Source organism: Leptonotus elevatus, chromosome 9, assembly GCF_054856555.1.
Source record: "Leptonotus elevatus isolate MCC_2025b chromosome 9, RoL_Lele_1.0, whole genome shotgun sequence".
Lineage (NCBI taxonomy): Eukaryota > Metazoa > Chordata > Actinopteri > Syngnathiformes > Syngnathidae > Leptonotus > Leptonotus elevatus.
In genome coordinates this window covers 15,762,204-15,773,507 of record NC_141247.1, presented here as the reverse complement: position 1 = coordinate 15,773,507, position 11,304 = coordinate 15,762,204, and the positions used below count along the sequence as shown (strand labels likewise).

At 40.2% G+C, this 11,304-nt stretch overlaps 4 protein-coding genes across 4 annotated transcripts; 2 read left to right on the top strand and 2 right to left on the bottom strand.

Annotated features, from left to right (window-relative positions):
• The first annotated feature begins 28 nt into the window (after nucleotides 1–28).
• sowahd (sosondowah ankyrin repeat domain family d) lies at nucleotides 29–2,442 on the top strand. Its single transcript, XM_086085806.1, has one exon. The coding sequence runs from the start codon at nucleotides 393–395 to the stop codon at nucleotides 1,230–1,232; it is 840 nt and encodes a 279-aa protein (XP_085941932.1). The 5' UTR covers nucleotides 29–392; the 3' UTR covers nucleotides 1,233–2,442.
• On the bottom strand, nucleotides 1,552–3,988 carry rpl39 (ribosomal protein L39). The gene is made up of 3 exons (XM_086085565.1): nucleotides 3,887–3,988; nucleotides 3,505–3,608; nucleotides 1,552–1,769 (listed from the first exon to the last, which is right to left on the bottom strand). The coding sequence occupies exons 1-3, from the start codon at nucleotides 3,986–3,988 to the stop codon at nucleotides 1,721–1,723; spliced, it is 255 nt and encodes an 84-aa protein (XP_085941691.1). The 3' UTR covers nucleotides 1,552–1,720.
• Nucleotides 3,989–4,708: 720 nt separating this feature from the next.
• Nucleotides 4,709–9,768, bottom strand: upf3b (UPF3B regulator of nonsense mediated mRNA decay). The gene is made up of 10 exons (XM_086084876.1): nucleotides 9,564–9,768; nucleotides 8,934–9,040; nucleotides 8,641–8,747; nucleotides 8,460–8,558; nucleotides 7,771–7,881; nucleotides 7,374–7,417; nucleotides 7,130–7,306; nucleotides 6,815–6,963; nucleotides 5,471–5,786; nucleotides 4,709–5,189 (listed from the first exon to the last, which is right to left on the bottom strand). Exons 1-10 carry the CDS (start codon nucleotides 9,672–9,674, stop codon nucleotides 5,049–5,051), a joined length of 1,362 nt encoding a protein of 453 aa, XP_085941002.1. The 5' UTR covers nucleotides 9,675–9,768; the 3' UTR covers nucleotides 4,709–5,048.
• A 273-nt stretch (nucleotides 9,769–10,041) lies between these two features.
• Nucleotides 10,042–10,715, top strand: ndufa1 (NADH:ubiquinone oxidoreductase subunit A1). The gene is made up of 3 exons (XM_086085147.1): nucleotides 10,042–10,259; nucleotides 10,381–10,470; nucleotides 10,586–10,715. Exons 1-3 carry the CDS (start codon nucleotides 10,158–10,160, stop codon nucleotides 10,604–10,606), a joined length of 213 nt encoding a protein of 70 aa, XP_085941273.1. The 5' UTR covers nucleotides 10,042–10,157; the 3' UTR covers nucleotides 10,607–10,715.
• Nucleotides 10,716–11,304: the final 589 nt, after the last annotated feature.

The window sequence follows — 11,304 nt, the reverse complement described above, 5'->3', positions numbered from 1 at the left end:
TGCAATCCATCTGCGGTCACGTGACTCACTCCCGCTTTGAGATTACCATGAACTTTGGCTCAGTTCCTCTGGGGAAGTGGGGAAAAATATCCGCACTAAATGCTTTAAATTATTTTTTTGTAGTCCGGGGTTTTACATTTGGATTAGAACTGGCAAGCAGTCTATACACGTTGAGGCACTCAAACGTGCGTCTGCAACCAAAATGAAAGCCGAACAGGTGAGTCACGTCAGCGACCTAGACGAGTAAATTGACTGCTGTTGAACGCAAAATGGAGACATTTATATGTCTACAATGGCTACAAACTGGTAGGATACAGTGCGACTCAGTGGGAAGGAAACTTGACATTTAATTCCGTAGAGCTGTCATCCAAAATAACCGGAATAGTACTACCATGGATGAGGGCAGCTCAACTGGGCAGGATGCCACCGCTGACGCCCACCGCGGTCGAGCGTTCAGACAAGGCCCCGTTGTGGAGCGACACTCCCGGTATGGCACGTCGCTCGTGCCCGATGCTCCGCAGCGGAGGTCGCGGCTGCTGCAGAGGCGGCAAGGCGACTCAGACGCGGACACACCTGCCCAGCGGAAGAGATCCACCAATGAGTTGTCCCTAGGCGGTTTGGGGTGTGCTCTGTACCCCATGGAGCACGCGTGGATGCTGTCAGCCGCGGAGGGTAATTGCGACACCCTGCTGGAGTTCGTGTCCGAGGAGCCGCTGCTGCTCACCAGGCGAGACTTCATCAGCGGCTACTCTGTGCTCCACTGGCTAGCCAAGAGCGGCCGAGACGAGACGCTGCTCAAGCTGCTCCACCGGGCCGAGAGGCCCGAAGGACGGCCGGTGAATGTGGACGTGCGGGGGAGCGGCGGTCTCACCCCGCTGCACGTCGCCAGCATGCACGGCCACTACGCGGTCGTCAAGCTCCTGGTGGGCGCGTTCGGTGCCGACGTGGACGTCATGGACTACAGCGGCAGGCGAGCCTGGCAGTACCTGCGGCCGGACGCCCCCCTGGAAATGAAGGAGCTACTCGGGACGTGGGACGACGAGCACGCCTGCAGGGTTGAACCCAATGCCAATAAGAACAATAATAGCAGCGGCGAGGCGATAGTGACGCCGGGCGGGGACGAGGAGGTTTTGGCGGACAAGGTGGACTCGTTTGATCGGAACAGGTTAGGGGGCAGCCGGAGGTTCGGCTCCTTGAGAAGGATCTTCTCATTTCGTGCCAATAGACGTTGACATTTTCTGTCACTACTGTGCATTTATTCCCTTGAACTTGCTTTGGACATTTGCTTGCTCCAGTTACAGTATTTGCCATGGTAACTGCACTCTTGCTAGTGTACTTTATTTTTCCATCTTGAAAGCCCGGGTTATATTTGGCAGACAAGCAAACATGAGCTACAAATACAAACATTTGCGGTGTGGGCAGATCGGGAAAAACCCCAAGACTGCTTTTCATTTTGCTTTACTTCTCCCTGTGAAACATTTAAAGTAAGGAATATAAGCTTCTGCTCCAACTCTAATTGTCAAATAAACCAAAATACAGTCAACATTGTGATAATGTACGCATTTGTTTGATCACAGATCTTTTATTTTCTAACATGAACGTAGAACCAGAGTGTGTAAAAAAACAGCTGCGGCTCCACCCAACATGGAGCCTCTCCTTCCTGGCAGCTGGAGGTCCTTTGATGGAATGGAGGAGGATGGATTCTTCAGGAACGTCATGTTTACAGACCCAGCTTAGTCCTCCTCCAGTGTCTCCTCTTGGAGTTGTACCTGTGGAATGCAGGTGAATTGTAAATGAAGAGAAAATCCATTGGCTTCTAATATACAAACTCCAGCACTGTCACCAAAAACACACAAATAACCCCAGACTATATGCAGATTGCACATTTTTATCACAGAAATCTGTGGGTAGGTTTTGGCCACAATGAACTCCATGGCTCACGCAATCCGCTAGAAAACAATGCACTCATTCAACAGAACAGTAAATACAAAATGACCATTAAGTAGGATTATTCTTGCTACAGCAATGAGTGTTTCAGCAACAGAGCGTCCTCTTCACCCTTCACAGTGATGAAGAGGATGGCGAGCTCCGAGGCGGAATAATAATCTCAGCAGGGTTAATGACAGCACTTCATAGCCATCAAGTGCTGCAATTGCAGACCTGCTTTACTGGAACACGTTGTCGATCCGCTAATATTACAGTATGCAACGTGTCAATGCCTTGTGCAGTTTCGCCAACACATGCTCATTTGACTTCTGCAGTTGAGTGCCTAACTACACCAACGAAAACATGCAATAATCAGTTCCACTTAGTGTCAAGCCTCTCACTACCAGATAAGAGCTGAACATGTTTTGATTGTCAAAAAGGTTTGTTGCAAAGCAGCAATAACGCTTTTTAATGGCAAATCCTCAAAATTATTCAAATTTGACTATATGCTACAATCTCGTCAGATCGTTGCTTTATTTACTAATTAGATGAAATAAGTGAAACTTTTACAGTGCAGCCCACCTAAGTAGGAATGTTGTTTCTATTTGAGTGAATTCCAGAGTAGCAGCACGTCAAAATACAAGCCCTGGAATTCATCTAAAATGGCTTCTTCGCATTCCACCCAATTTTATGTTGGTTGCTGTTGCTGTTACTGGTGCCAACCCCCCCCCTAACTTTCCAGAGGGTGTTATTGAGCCTTGGCCTGAACTACATATTTTCATCACAACACAGTTGTGCAAAAAATTCTGAGTTTAAGTATAATGAGGACCTCCAAAATAAATCTGAATTGTCAAATTAAATGAGCAATTCCGGGATTATTGTGTTACACGTGGCCATGTGGAGAAGGTGGGCTAACTACAGCCCACAGGTAGCCTGCTAACTTCTTTAATCCAACCCAAATATTTGAATACAAGTCCCTAAACATTTGTTGTATTCATTGGGCCATTGGGGGCAGTGATTACTTAAGTAATCAATGGACCAATCAATTCCAAAAACATTATTCTGTTACAACCCACTTGTTGTATATAATTGAGCTTTCCTCAATAAATTGGTTGATTTAGCATTTAATTAATTAGTTTTATTTTTCAACAATGAAAGTTTGCGAAGCGTTACATATTTTAGAATTACAATAGGTGGTGATAGCATGTAAAGAAGCACAAACTACTAATGAATCAGCTCATCAAAATAAAATTGCAAATCATGTGGCCACCTGTCAATAAAAAAAAAAAAGATGTGGCCATTGGTCACAATTTTGCCACCATCGATTTAGACCCTTCAAATGTGTACAACATACAGCAGTGCAGCGGAGGAAAACGTTCACGTTTTTTCTTTTTAAAGAAAAAGAACATATTTGGGAGTCTTAACTGTCAATGGAGGGAATCGCTAGTTGTGGTTTGATAGATAATTATTACAATTTTTACCTATTCGGTAATATTACAGCAGATAATAGTTTTCACTTAACTAGTATGTTCATGTTAAATACGTATGCTGCAGTTTTAAACGTCGTTTAACACTCACCTGATCTTGTTACCGGTCTTCATTCTGATCCACTGAGGAATGGGCCTGTTTTGCTTTTGCTTCTTGGCCAGAAAGCGCTTGATTCTGAAAGTCTTGTGGGACGACTACAAAAACGACACACGACACAAAGAAATCACTACGCAACGCATTTGAAAACTGGTTACTTGGCCACATGCTAAACAACGTATTTGAGCCTTTATGCTAGCTAGCTAGCTAACTCACTAGCTATGGATTGTGCAACGCCTTCAAATCGTACAATTTACATTTTTGAAGCAAAATACAACTATGAGCGACACTGGGGGCATTTCATCTAAGTGTACTGTGTATGCAAACGAGTCTACAGTGTATATTTTGACGGATGTTGGATGATTTTTCTAGTTACCATATCGACCACAGTCCTTTCCCCACTACGGCGGCGATAGAAGAGGAAGAACGCTGTGACGTAACCGGTTTTAGCCAACGAGGCTTCCGGACATTGAGACATGTCTTTTTATTGATAGCGACATCAGCAGGCAAACTCTTGATACTACAGATGTCTCAATTTAAAACTGGGAAATGTATTACAGTATTTGAATATAAAATGAGAACATTATAATTCGCACTTCATTAATAACATTTATGATGACAAAATTAGATTTCTGCAGAAGTCAGGTTAGTACGTCTGTGATTGTCAGCAGAACAAATAATGAAAAAAAAGTAATGTAATGGAGGAACGAATGCTGATTTAAGATATTCTGGATTAAAAACTGCTCCAGTGTGACAGGGGTTGCCGCGGGCGGCTTCAGGACAACTCTGTCAATGTACTGGAGTGGTCCAGCCAAGAAGCCAGACTTGAGTCCAATTGAACATCTCTGGAGAAATCTGAAAGTATCTGTGCTGCCCATTCAAATCTTCAAAGCTAGATTTGTCAAACTTGTGGCATCATATTCAAAAACACTTAATTGCTGCAAAATGTATATCAAAAAAGTATGATCCAAAATCTGTGAATGCTTATGCCCGATGGATTTATTAGTTTATTTTTAATACATTTGCAAAAATTTCAAAAGCAAACTTTATTTGTATTACGATTAAATATAGAATTTTGAGCTCATCTCAGAGGATATGCTCAAGTCGAGACCCACCTGCCAGAGCGTGAGCTGTGGTTAGCTACTGCGTGATTGTGCTTATTTGTGTTCATGTTTTAATGTTCAATAAAACACACAAATGCAGTATAGCCTGTTACAACTTGTAACAAGAGCAGTATTTATTCCACATCCATGAATGCAATTTACAAGATTCTCAAAAATAAAAACAGAATCTTTGCAGTGGTAGTCAAAAAGTAAGGTCACTTGAGGGTTTTCTGTGCCCTGTAGCCAAACGCTTACCTTTCCTAAGGAGTGAAACTAAAAAGGGTCACTTTGAGGCACTGCTTGGCTCCACCGTGAATCACAAGTGGGCCTCAAAAATGGAAGAACCGGCCGGCCCTGAGGCGACATGCTGCTCAGAATCTGGCTGGCCGCGCCCTCCTCCAACAAAATAAATAGACGCCCCGAGCACAAATCCGCTCAGTCGTCACCTTTGTCAGCTATTTTCTTCGTCTCGTTGTCTGGCTTTCTGTCCACAGAGTTGGCATCGCCGCCGCCGCCGCCTGCTGGGCGATTGCGGCTTCTTGCTCCAGGCTGATATAGCTGGATAGCAGGACGATCCTGATACAAAAACATGAATGATATTTGTGAAATGAACACTTGAATAGCTATTACTGTAATTTTAAAATGGTAAGTATGGATGAAAGAAAATTATAAAGAAATACCGCCCATAAGAAAAGTGCCCCTAAATAAAATGTATTATCCTTATTAAACAACAAAATACATACACTTAAATATAATTATAAAAAATATGCACACGTGGGATGCATAAATGGAAAAAAATTGTATATGATAGTCAGGTAGACATAAACAGTAGATATACAGAAGGAACGTTGGATTACTTTATTCCGTAGTCGTTCTCTCTTAGCACTTTCGTCTTTCTTGTCTTGTTTAGACGTCCTCTCCATCTTGTCCGATTCTGACACGTTGTCTGTCCGTTTCTTCTCCGGCGGTCGTTCCCTCTCTTTCCTGGCTGCTCCCTCTTCCTCCGCCCATTTCCTGCCGACGTTCTCGCCTTCGTGCCTTTCTCTCCTCCTGCGTCGCTCCTGCCGCCTCAGACGTTCTTTCTCCCTCTGTTGACGCTCCTTCTCCAGCTCGCGCTCCCTGTCGTGGTCGGCGTCATGTTCCCGAAACTCCTTGCGGCTTTCCTCGTCTGCTCTGTGGGGGGAGAAAACATAAAAAGCATAAAATAAACCAAAATTAACACATTCATATATATTTAAATAAAATTACCGTAACAATAAATTTAATCAAATTAATTTAAAATAAAATGAACACAAAACAATTTAGAACATATGTATATGTATATAAAATAAATGTTAAAAAATATATATATATTGATATAAAATGTGGTATGGCTAAAGTAAATTATACTCAGTGTGTAGTACACTTTTTTTTTTAATTAACCAATAATTTAAAATACATTTGACACAAGCTATATGTTAAGTTGGAGTGTATGAAATATTTTTGTAATGTGCAGGTAAAGTAAAATTATGTTGGGAGTGAATAAATTTGGATTTAAGTAAATCTAATTCAATTAAAAATGTAGTTGACACACAACTAAGTGAAGGTGAAATATTATTGGCGTGTATAAACTAAATTAAAATTAATGAGATTAAATCAAAGATAAAGTTGACCCGAAACAAGGTAAAGTATGTAGGCTTGTATAAAATAAAATGTAATTACATTTGGGGGGGATACAAATATTGTATATATTAAGTAAATTACATTGAGTCTATACACTAAAATAAAGTAAAACTAAATTTAAAAAAATAAGCAAAGTAACACAAAATACTCATTGAAAATAAAGGAGAAATAAATCTGAGACAATACAAAGTGTAAGAAAGGTGTTATGCTATGTGTTAAAAGTCTCTACTAAAATTTACATAAAAATGTGCCGTAAATTATGTTGTAGTGTGTAAAATCAAATTGGATTCCAAATAAAAGATACAAACCAGGATGTAGACCAAGTAAAAGATGATACAGTACACTAAAATAAAACTTAGAAAGTACACTAAAATAAAAATTAAAAATTAAATTAAAAAAAGTGACAAAACAACATGCGTCCTACAAAAAGTCAAATGAAAATAAATTGAACACAAAATAGGATGCAGGTGAAATAAAATGCATTGCAGTCTATAAAAATGTTTTGATATCAAGAAATATGAGGCAATTATGACACCTACTTCTTTGCACGCTCCTCCTTGTTGTCATTGTTGTGTCGTCTCTTGTATTCGGTGCTTCTGCTGTCTTCTTTGCTGGGCCTCTCAGCTTTTTTGAACTTTTTCATTTTGTCCGAGTCGGCATCGTCTCCTCTGTCTGGCTTTTTCAGCAGCTATACGGTGGACAAAGAAAGAGGATATCGTTCTAAGAATTACTTTGTGACAGTTCGTAAATACACATTTCAGGCATTATGTGCACTTTACATGAGAGTATAAACTTTTCGACCAACTTTTGACCTTCCTAATGTGTGAGTACTTTTGCCACCTGCCGCTACTTACCTTTATTTTTGGCTCATCTTTGACTTGGTCCTTCTCATTCTCCTGTTTCTTCATTTTGTCGGCTCCTTTGCGCTTCCGCCGCTCATCCTCGCGCCACTTGCGGCGCTCCTCGTCTCGAAGGCGCTTGCGCTCCAGCTCCCGCCGCCTCCTCTCCTCTTTCTTCTCCTCCCTGATTCTCTGAGGAGAGAACAAGTCTACTGCACCTTCTGTCGATAAGTTCGGCTCACTGCTGTGCCTGGCTTACCTGCTTATTCTTCAAGAAGTCTAGCAGAGGAGTTGTTTTTTTAGCTTTAGAAAAAAAATAAAGGTTGGATTTAGTGCAACAAAGACACGAAGAGTATTTGATAACTTCAATTAAGGGTTTGGGGCGACATGGCTTTCATTTTTCTTATTCACAAAAATCCAATTATAATTTACTTACAGAAAAATGCAAATGGAATTGTGAAAAAAAATCACTAAATATGGCCAAAAATCTGTAACTTGGCAACACTGAGTATGGTTTTGTAAACTCGCTCCTTTCTAGTTGCAAACACGTTGTTAGAGGAAGCAGTGCATGTCAGCAAAAAAAATAAAAAATAAACACACACAAATTAATCAATAAAATCAATTAATTGCCCAGCCCTACGTTAATATTTACTTACCTACGAGCTCCTTTGACCTGGCTTCAATCTCTTCTAGCAGAGTCTCAGGTGTGGATGTCAACTTTTCATTGTCTCCAGTGTAGAAATCCAAGAACTTCTTGTAATCAGGATCTACAAGAACAAATGCAAAAAATTAATAATACTGTAAAATGGTAAGAATAAAATGTATTTTTGTTTCAACTTAAAAAAAATTAATTATGACTAAACATGGAGCGGATCACAATGACCCACAAACGTTGGCGTGTCACTGGTGGTTCAACAGTTCAGGACATGCTGAGGAATAATTTTGTGTAAATTTCAGCCATGGAATTCGGGTTTGAATGCATTTCATTCAACAATTAAAAGTCACTTTGAAAGAGCAGAATTTACCTCGAACCGCATGAATTCAGGAGTACACGTATCAACATCAGGAGCATTCAGAAAACATAAATTCTGGTTAAACCTGCCTGCTAAGGTTTACAGTTACAGTTTTTGAAAAATTCTAAATAAATACATAAATGAAAAAAAAATCATTTTTCCCATTAAAAAAAAAACAAAATGTAACATTTGAAAAATATTTGAATTAATTACATTAATTAATTAAACATTTAAAAGTATTTAAATTAGAAATCAGACAAGACAGTTTCACTGAACTGACAGTAGTATAACGTAAGAAATGTAAGCTATTTCATCATCTCTGACATACACACCGTCACTAATGGTACCACACTTGGCATCCTTTTTCTTGCTTCTTTTCTTGGAAGTCTTTTGAAAAGGTGCAAACTCCACAATAGCAGTGTACTCCTGTCCTGTTTGGCAACAAACATTTGCAAGGACACAAATGAGTGGGCATCCTTTAATAAACTTTAAGAACAGGATACGTTTTTATACCTCTGTTGTCAATGAACACGTAACCATCAAAGCGATCCCTGAACAGGACGATATCCTCTTGGTTCTTAAAGTTGATGTAAGCCCTCGCAAAGAGGTGAGGATACAGGCTGAAAGGAAATTATTTATTTTTTTGCAAATTGTCAGCTTACAAAATATTTACTTGGTGGTTTAATTTCACACTTGATGTGTAGGCAAGCACTCCAGGGACTCTGACCCTATTTGTATACAACTAAAAAGTCAATAATCCATTATATGTCTAACTTTACATCATTTGTATGATGTCACAAGCTCACCTGGTGTCATTTGAGAAGAACTCCAGGTAGTCCACTTCTGGAAGAGGCTGCAGTTGCTCCTCCAGTTCCTCTTTAGTGAGACTCGGTGGCAGCCTTCTGATCACAATCTACAAGTGTAATGTTATCCCTCCATTACTACACAGTTATTTATTTTAATAAATTATTAAAACAAAAACGTGAATTTGTTTTCTGTACCACTCGTCTACAGTACATAAGAGGAAGCTGACCATCTCGGCTGACTTTGGCCTGATTTTGATATGGAGTATTTAGAGCTGTCAACGAACCTAACATGCAGATTTTGTGGGAGGAAACTGGAGACCGTCAAAGTAAACATGTAAACTCTACACAGGAAGACCTCAGTTAAGAATCAAGATTCGAACTATGAACCTCATAACTGCTGTCAAGAAACACACTGATGATCAAAACCTGAAACAAACATCTCAATCAACTATTATTGAAAAAAATATAAAAAATCAATGATGTACATGTATAAACACATATGTCTAACAAGGTAAAAATTTGATAGCTACACGTAACAAAGAAGGTTAAATTATGTCCCTTGCGACAATCAAAACTCGGGAGTAGAGAGCTAACCTAGCCTAGCCTAGCTTAGTTTAGCTCGAGTTTTACCTTTGTCATGGTCTCTTTCTTTTCCTTCGACTTCTCGGTCCTATCTGAATCCTCACACATTAATTCCACCCTCCTCTCTCTGGGTCGGGTGTTTTCTTTGTCTTCCTTCATATTTTAAAAGGCTACTTCAACTTCGTATCATTTCTCAGACTTGTTTACTTTTTTTAAACAACTTCGCCCAAGTGGGTGGGAACCAAGTACGCATGCGCAGCGTTCGACGTCTTCCCTGACGTGGTACTACAAAAGCACAAGAGAGGACACTGTGGGCAACGCGACATTAAATTGATTTAGAATAAAAGCTTAGTTTATGGGCTGCAGGGCTGGAATGGCATTATATTTTAGGACTTTCTTGTACAATGAAGTATCTTTTATATATTGAAAATAAATAGCATCGCAGGTAATTCAACACCCTCGCCCACTTGCAGGTTACACCAATTAATTATTTTATTTTGAATAATTCAGACTGTCGTTTTACTTCCGGTGTTGGAAGTTCTCTCGCAAGAGGCGCCATCTTGTTAGCCTCTCTAGCAAAATACACGGGACAACTCGGTGGTCATTCAAGTTTATTGTTTTTCTGAACGCCCAAAAGCCATCATGTGGTATGAAATTCTGCCCTCCATTGGCGTCATGACGGTGTGTCTAATCATACCCGGCGTCGTTACTTCACAGATCCATAAATTCACCAATGGTGGAAAGGTAAGACGATGCCTGGATCGGGGGTGCTAGGTGCTAATCTATACTGCGTTGGTAACAAGAAACGTGCAAACGTCTTATTCTGATCTGTTAGTGTGTGTGTTGTGTTTTCACGTCCACACAGGAAAAAAGAGTCGCCACTTATCCATGGCAGTGGTACCTGATGGAGAGAGACAAGCGGGTGTCGGGAACGGGACGCTACTTTGACTCCAAGGTGAAAGTTCACGTCTCGTCGCAGCACAACCTGAAAGCTACCATCCGATACAAACTCAGCATAATTATAATTGTATTGCTGAATGATGCTCAACAATTCTCATTTCCTTCAACAGGGACTCGAGAACATCCACTGATGATAAGAATGACAAGGAAGAAAGTATGAGTTGTATATTTGCCCTAAAAAAAAAAGTTCTATTGCACATTCGTTTGTGTCCATGTTATATTAAAACGTTCTAAACCGTTTGAGTTGACTGATTTGTATGTTGCTCGTTAATACTCTCAATGCAGTGCTTCCCACCCTTTCAAATAGTACTGATTTTGTCTAAATACTGACTTACTCGGGAAAATCTTGCGGCCACAAAATCTTTGAGCACAAAGCTGATGCATTTGCAAAAATAGATGTACGACAACAAAAAGCCATATTTAGCCTTTAACATATAGGATACAGATACACTAGTGTTCCCCAGGATGAGCCCTGCCGTCACGCTGTGTGTATCGAAAATCTGCAAGTAATTGATTGATAACCCTCAAAGGGTTTACATTTGCCTATAGAAACCACAAGATGGTGGAAAAGCACTATTGAAAGCTCCTCAACTCACTTCGATGTACAGTAGTTGGCCTAAGAACGAAACAGTGACTGTTATTTTTTCAGTGGGTAATTGAGAATAAAAATCTACAAATATGTAAATTGAAAATATGCAGCGGCAACTGCTGAATATTTTAGGGGTGTGCACCACCACGAAAAACAATTCAATATGATTCTTGATATATGGGTAATGATTCTATCCAAACGTCTTAACTATTTGATTCAGTGTGATTTTGTGGTTTCATG

Coding starts and splice junctions, on each gene's coding strand:
- ndufa1 (XM_086085147.1), top strand. CDS start 10,158: ATGTGGTATGAAATTCTGCCCTCCATTGGCGTCATGACGGTGTGTCTA. Junction 10,260..10,380: donor AATTCACCAATGGTGGAAAG/GTAAGACGATGC, acceptor ACGTCCACACAG/GAAAAAAGAGTCGCCACTTA. Junction 10,471..10,585: donor GACGCTACTTTGACTCCAAG/GTGAAAGTTCAC, acceptor TTCCTTCAACAG/GGACTCGAGAACATCCACTG.
- rpl39 (XM_086085565.1), bottom strand. CDS start 3,988: ATGTCTCAATGTCCGGAAGCCTCGTTGGCTAAAACCGGTTACGTCACA. Junction 3,609..3,886: donor AAAGGACTGTGGTCGATATG/GTAACTAGAAAA, acceptor TCGTTTTTGTAG/TCGTCCCACAAGACTTTCAG. Junction 1,770..3,504: donor AAGACCGGTAACAAGATCAG/GTGAGTGTTAAA, acceptor TGCATTCCACAG/GTACAACTCCAAGAGGAGAC.
- sowahd (XM_086085806.1), top strand. CDS start 393: ATGGATGAGGGCAGCTCAACTGGGCAGGATGCCACCGCTGACGCCCAC.
- upf3b (XM_086084876.1), bottom strand. CDS start 9,674: ATGAAGGAAGACAAAGAAAACACCCGACCCAGAGAGAGGAGGGTGGAA. Junction 7,882..8,459: donor GTGTGGTACCATTAGTGACG/GTGTGTATGTCA, acceptor TTGTTCTTGTAG/ATCCTGATTACAAGAAGTTC. Junction 5,787..6,814: donor AAGGAGGAGCGTGCAAAGAA/GTAGGTGTCATA, acceptor CTCCCCCCACAG/AGCAGACGAGGAAAGCCGCA.